Source organism: Mesoplodon bidens, assembly GCF_964165515.1.
Source record: "Mesoplodon bidens genome assembly, chromosome: 9".
NCBI classification, from domain to species: domain Eukaryota; kingdom Metazoa; phylum Chordata; class Mammalia; order Artiodactyla; family Ziphiidae; genus Mesoplodon; species Mesoplodon bidens.
In genome coordinates this window covers 13,349,702-13,356,662 of record NC_138166.1, presented here as the reverse complement: position 1 = coordinate 13,356,662, position 6,961 = coordinate 13,349,702, and the positions used below count along the sequence as shown (strand labels likewise).

General features: G+C 39.9%; 1 protein-coding gene and 1 long non-coding RNA gene across 2 annotated transcripts in view; one reads left to right on the top strand and one right to left on the bottom strand.

Annotated features, from left to right (window-relative positions):
* Positions 1-2,758: 2,758 nt before the first annotated feature.
* Positions 2,759-6,934, bottom strand: LOC308622264. The gene is made up of 4 exons (XR_014016605.1): positions 6,825-6,934; positions 5,784-5,837; positions 3,005-3,084; positions 2,759-2,881 (listed from the first exon to the last, which is right to left on the bottom strand). It is a non-coding gene; the product is annotated as an uncharacterized lncRNA (long non-coding RNA).
* SLC26A3 (solute carrier family 26 member 3) overlaps positions 3,027-6,961 on the top strand; it is a gene marked incomplete at its 5' end in the record, with an annotated part of 28,368 nt that continues 24,433 nt past the window's right edge. The window contains 4 exons of the mRNA XM_081243584.1: positions 3,027-3,157; positions 3,754-3,893; positions 5,086-5,196; positions 5,449-5,621. Coding sequence (XP_081099710.1) covers positions 3,027-3,157; positions 3,754-3,893; positions 5,086-5,196; positions 5,449-5,621 — 555 coding nt within the window. The remainder of the gene's footprint in view (positions 3,158-3,753; positions 3,894-5,085; positions 5,197-5,448; positions 5,622-6,961) is intronic.

The following is a 6,961-nucleotide window of genomic DNA, read 5'->3' as shown; positions in this document are numbered from 1 at the left end:
CCTGAGAATGAATTTCAATCCCCCAAAAGCCACTGATGCCCTAAGAAACCCAGAGAAAAATTTGAGGCATGAAGATAAAACAGAACATGAAAAGGTGTACCTTAATGAGGGTGTAATATTTGAAATTGGAATTGATTCTAGGAACCAAGAAAAAGTTTTCCAAGAATTTCTGGGGAAAAGGTAACATGTTCAGGTTTTTTTTTTTTTTTAAGTTAAGAAAAATCACTTTTGAATTCCTAACTAAAGTAGGTCATTCTCAAGAATCCCAGAAATGATGAACTGGAGAATGACATTAATTTATGCGTATGTGGAGCTTGTCTCAGCAGAGGCACTATTGGGGTGGTCGATTTAGTGATTTTTTGTTGTGCCGCATGGCACGTGGGATCTTAAGTTCCCTCTGCTTTGGAAGCATGGAGTCTTAACCACTGGGCCGCCAGGGAAGTCCCTGGTTACATGTGGAATATGAAGCAGTAGCTTTTGGGAGCAGTGATGGCAGCTAGGGGAAAACCACAAGACTGGAATGCTGGCCCTCAAGCTCTCTCGCTCTAAATTCTGGAAAGATTTCTTAAGCCGCCCTGACGCCGGCCCTCGAGCACTCCCCTTGTAGTCAGCGCTTGGGCATGAGGTGGTGGCATTTCCCAGGCTGTGGCAGGATGGCCAGGGCTCAGGCCTTTGATCCACTAAAGAGCCAGGGCATGGTCATCCTCAGGGAAGGAAGCTTCATAGAGAGGTAGTTATATCTGCCATCATTGTCACTGGCCAAAAAAATTAGACTGTGACTTAGCAGAGAGAAAATGTTCAGCGCAAAAGGAAGAAAAAAAAAAGCACTTTCAGGATCTTTCTTAAAGAAGTGAACTAATGAGTTTCTGTGAACAACTTGATGAAAATATGAGTAAAGTAACAAAATAGCAGCATCTTCTTTTTTTTTTTTCCTGTCCATGGCAGCATCTGCCAGAAATAGAATGCACAGTACCCGAATCATCTTCATCCTAAATTGGCTAGGTTGGGGAATTCCCTGTCAGTCCAGTGGTTAGGACTCCATGCTTCCACTGATATGGGGGCCAGTGTTCAATCCCTGGCTGGGGAAATAAGATCCCGCAAGCTGCTCAGCATGGCCTAATAATAATAATAATGCTGCAAAAAAAATAAAAATAAAAATAAATAATGCTGGCTAGGTTGCATACCTCAAGGATTAAAGCTCTTCTTGAAGACAGCCTTTGCAAGAGACCTAAGGTGTCAAGAGACACTAACGTGGGATAGATCTTGTGTAAACGTCCCAACCATATGGTTGGTAGTTGGCAAACAAGGACAAAAATCCTTGCTATGCACAGCAATGAGTAAGCCAACCCCCGCCTTCACGTACAAGTTCTTTTGATAATGGAAAGTACTATATAGGTAGTGGGATATAACACCTGGAATTGAGTGTGGAGAGGTGGGAGAGGGAATAGAAATGAGAAGCAAGGAGGACAAGCAGCTTGGGGTTGGAGGAGGCTCAGAAAGAATAGCAAAGGTGGTCTCACAGTCATAACAAAGTTCACAGGGTCTCAAATGCTGGAGGTCAAGCCAGAGGCTGGGGCAGAAACACCACACTGTGGTCAGAGAAGGTCAATAGAAGGGACGTTGGAGGAAGCTAGGGAATGGGGTGGGAAAAGAAATGGGTGTCAAAGAGAGATCACGTGGGGTCAGAAATTGAGGCCAGCATCTGACTCCTGGTTATAACTTGAGCTCTGCAAACATGCTAAAACTCCCTTGAGCTTTGGAAAAGCACCATGTAACAAGGTACAATCTAGTTTGAGATAATTCAATTAATAACTGTGATACAGAACAAAGATTAGAGGGCAAAATGCTAACAGTTGGAAGGTTCTTCAATTCTGTTCACACTGGACAAAAGAGAAGCTGCATGTTGTAGAAGAAACAGCAAAGTCTGAAAACAGAAGTCGCATTTTTGACAGTGTACTAGCTGTATGACCTGAGGAAAAGATTCTTGGATTTTTATGGAGACTTTTATGTGCTATTTATTATCTTCTCATTTGTAAGAAGATGACAAGAATAATAATAGTAATTGCCTCAAAGAATTGTGAGGGCTAAATAGATAATGTGCATTAAAAAACTTTTGCAAAACTGATCTTTTAACTGTAGTAAAAAGGATTGAGATAAGAACCAAGAAATTAACAATCTTGTGCAGAAAATGCAAAGAGTTAGAATAAGAACTACCATTTAGTGAATGCTTGTAGTGTGCTAGATGCTTTGAAGCAATGCTAGATGCTTTGAAGCAATGCTAGAGGCTGTGAAAACATTCTCATTTAATATTCACCATCCCCTTGTAACGAGTATTATTATTCCAAGTATACAAATGAAGCTCAAAAAGGTTAAGTAAATCGAGTAGTTTCCTCAACTACAAATGATAAAACTCTATTTAATTCCCAGAAATAATAAGAAAATGGGCAATATCCTTGAATTTCACGAATTAAAAACATTTTATAATGTATTACAAAAATTCTGATGGGTCAAATGGAACAGCCTTGACTAGAGTTAGGGGCAATGACTAGACTTTAAATCTAACCTGTCCCAGTACCCCCAGTGCCATAACTTTGGAAACATTGCTGAAAAAAAATTTTTTAAATAAATTCCTTTCTTGAGATCTCGCTTTACAAGTCAAAAATGCACTCACTGGTTAGTAAACTGAGTCAATTTCTATTGCTTTTTGGCAATCTTTTAAAAAATAAATCAATCAAAGCCCTTGTTTACTTACCCAGCGAAGCTGTGTCCAGCTCCTTGCAGTAAAAAGCGATTATCACAGGAGCAAAACACAATCTAGGTCCCTTAATCCAGCCTCTTTTGATCTCAAAAGGTGGTAACATTCAGTTCAGAGCTCACTCATCTGTAAATTGCATCACATTATCTCCGAGTTATTTAAGAAGCAAGCTCTGTTTGGTTTCAGGCATTTTTAACCTGCTAAAGGCAAGAAGGGTTTGCCACATAGTTCCAAAGGTCTTCCACTTACCACAACGGTCAGAGAAAGCAGAATGATTGAACCCATCGGGAATCAGTACGTCGTGGCCAGGCCAGTGTATTCCGCAAATGCTTTTGGGGAAGAACATAAGAAGAAACACAGACATCGTAAGACACTTCTGGATCATCTCAAAAAGTGGTTCCGGTAAGATATTTTTTTAAGGTACTGGCATTAGGAGTAAATGAAGCACTTTCTCTGACATTTTTAAGCTTCCAAGCTCTTCTTTCTAGCCCACAGTCTCCAAAGTCTTTTTTTTTTTAAACAGATATTTATAATTGGCTACTTATTAAAGATTTAAAATGTTTCTTTTTTCAAATATTTTTCCCCCCTCTCCAAAGTCTTTTTATCTTTGGTTTCCAAACCTCCTACTTCCTGCCAGGGCTAGAAAAGTAGTCTCTGAAATGAACACCAATCTCGGCTCTCAACACAATCTCTCCATATCAGAGAACTGATACATGAGGACAGAGGAAAATTCTCCATCAAAGTGTTGTAAAGTCAAGCTGAGGATGACAAATAATTTCTATTGTTTCTAAAGAAAAGCAACATTTTTCTTAAAAAAAAAAATCCTTTGGTGGTGGTCAATCCTTTGGGGGCAGTTGATATGGGTAAGGAGGTGAATGTTAGTGGGAAAGTTAGTGAAATGATAATATATTATTATCTTTCCCAATTTTCCATTTACAATAGGTACTAAACTTAAAATTGGACATTAATAACTGAACGGTGGCTTTCAATGTTTTCAGCTGTTCTGCACAAAAGGCCAAGAGAATTGCCCTCTCTTTGTTCCCCATAGCATCTTGGTTGCCAGTGTATCACATAAAGGAATGGCTCCTCAGTGACATTGTTTCTGGAATCAGCACAGGGCTGGTGGCTGTACTGCAAGGTAACTTTTTTTTGTTTTTGAGATATAATTCATGTATCATAAAATTCACCCTTTTAATGTGCACAATTCAGGGTTTTTTGTGTATTCACGAGGTTGTGCAACTATCACCACTAACTAATTGCAAGACCTTTTCACTACAACCATCCCCCAAAATCTCTTGCAATCACTTCCCATCTGCCCCTCCATCCATCCCTCAGCAACAACTTTCTGTCTCAATGGATTTACCTATTCTGAGCATTTCATGCAAACAGTCACAGAACATGTCGTCTTTTGTGTCTGGTTTCTTTCACTTAGCATCATGTTTGCAAGTTTCATCCATGATGTACGGATACTTCATTCCTTTTTATGGGTGAATAATATTCTACTGTATAGATATACCACAATTTGTTTGTCCATTCATGAGTTGATGGACATTTGGGTTGTTTCCACGCTGTGGCTTTTATGAATAATACTATTATGAACACTTGTACACAAGTTTTTGTGTGAACATGTTTCATTTCTCTTGGGTATATACCTAGGAGTGTAATTGCTGTGTCATATAATAACCCACTAGCAATGGTGAGGGTTCAAATTTCTCCACATCCTTATTGTCTGCCTTTGTTATTTTAGCCATGCTAGTGAGCATGAAATGGTCTCTCTTTGTGGTTTTGATTTGCATTCTCCCAAGGACTAATGATGTTGAGCATCTTTTCATGTTCTTAGTGACCATTTGTACATCTTCGGAGAAATGTCTGTGTAAATCTTTTGCACATTTTAAAATTAGGTTATGTGTCTTTTTATTGTGGAATTGCAAAAGTTAATTATATAATTCTGGATAACAGACCCTTATCCAAGATATGATTTGCAAATAATTTCTCCCTTTCTGTAGGCTGTCATTTCACTTTTTTGATAGTATCCTTTGAAGCACACATTTTTACATTTTAATGGGGCCCTGTTTATCTGTTTTTAATTTGCTTGCTTATGCTATAGGTGTTACTTCTAAGAAACCCATGCCTGATCCAAGGTCACAAAGGTTTACACCTAAGTTTTCTTCTGAGAGTTTTATAGCTTTAGCTCTTACATTTACACCGTTGATACATTTGAGTTAATAAAATAATTTTTAAGGTATAATCTTAAATACTTGAAGAACCTAATGAAAACTTCTATGATCCCTTTGCATGAAATAAGGACACTGATGCTTGTGTATTTACAGGTTTAGCATTTGCTCTGCTGGTCACCGTCCCCCCAAGCTATGGGTTGTATGCAGCCTTTTTCCCAGTCATAATCTACTTTTTCTTGGGCACTTCTAGACACATATCAGTGGGTAAGTGAACTACTGGGCTAATTAATGCTCACATTGCTTTTCTTTATGAATGCCATTAGCCACACATTGTATCAATTCCAAATTGTGCAGAATCCAGGAGAGGAGTCATAGTTTCTTGTAAGAATTAGGACTGGGGCTTGGGGAAGTAGACCGGAACTCCAGACACCAGTCTTTTTATATGTTACATTATGGCTGAAAGACAACTGTGCTATAGGGAGACATAATGACTACAACTCGCCCTCTCTTTATTAGGTCCATTTCCAGTTCTTAGTATGATGGTGGGAGCAGTAGTTGTGAGATTAACCCCAACAGCCGATACAGCTGATCTGACAGTCACTAATAGCTCAGTGGCTAATGATTCATCACTAGATGAGCATAAGGTGATGGTGGCTGCAACGGTCACAATTCTTTCTGGAATCATCCAGGTGAGTACTTTGTCACAGAATCTACCCTCCCCAATTTATGTGTCCTGACTGGTACACATCTTTGTGGGTTTTCTCCTTCCTGCCACCCCTCCCGACTCTTCCCGTTAGTTTACATGCCTCCTTCAGTGGCCCATTGGAAATAATTTAAGAAGAGTCACTCACCACAGCCAGAAGTGAAAGGGCAGATCTACTTTGCAAAGATGATTGAATGTGGGTCTAGAGAGAAGGAAAAATAAGAGTGGGGAGGCACATGTGGTGACAAGTGAAATGCTGGATTCAATAATATACCTGGGAATTTATATACTCACTAAACAGAACTCTATACAATAGCAAAACCGGCAGCTAGGGAATGTTTTTCTTTCTAATTCCTCATTGACTATAGTCTGTTTGGAAGGGACGGGCACTTAGTGCTTTGAATAGTCCGTGTCAAAGATATGGAGAAAGCTGAAAAGGATTATGGAGGGGTTTAAAGCCTCACTCCCAAGCCACGCCCCTGTCACCATGCCTGGATTATAAAAATGTCCCTATCCTCAAGATGTTAGATAGTGAAAATGTCAGACTCCTCAAGATGTTGCCTAAGTTTACGGTTAATGATATTTTTAGTTAAGACCATTCCTTAAAGAAAAACAAAAAAAGGGTCAATTCAAACCAAGACATTAGTGGTGGGTCTTCTTGACCAACAATGGGGTCAGTTCAACAATGGGGTCTGAGTGCATCTCTGACCCTAGTGCCTTTGCAAACTCACAGCTCAGTTTGCATTCCGGGGACAGGAGTGGAGAGGTAGACCAAGCATCTATCCATTTACTTTCTTGCAAAATCCTGATGCTTTGGGGGAATGAACCACTTTTGCCCTCATTTAAAATCAAGCACTTTTGATGTCATGAGCAGTTACATATTTCCTAACGAAAGTCAAGCAACTTGTTTGAGGGAATCTGAATGGATGCTCACCCACGCATGCGACAGCAGCTGTAAAGGTTAACTGAAAATTCCCTGGGAAAATTTATGAGGGCTGATGTTAGATAAGATTCTGCTATGAAAGGTTTATGGGTGAGTCTCCTAAAGATACCGCGCCTTCAAAAGAGGGAAGAGAAGAAACCTGTTAGTTCTTGGGGGTATACTGGACTGATGTGTTATTTGAACACCATGTAACATTCCACCTTGGTGGGGGGTGTTGGGATGGGGGAGGGAAGCAGAGGGTGGTACCTTGCATGGGAGGTTTTCCAGGAGGCAACAACACTTGCTTCTTCAAGACACAGGAGTGGAGGCTGAACCTCCACATTTTGAATCATTACAGTAGCTGATCCTTCAGTCTGCCGAGGTGTTCTCTGAATCTACACTAA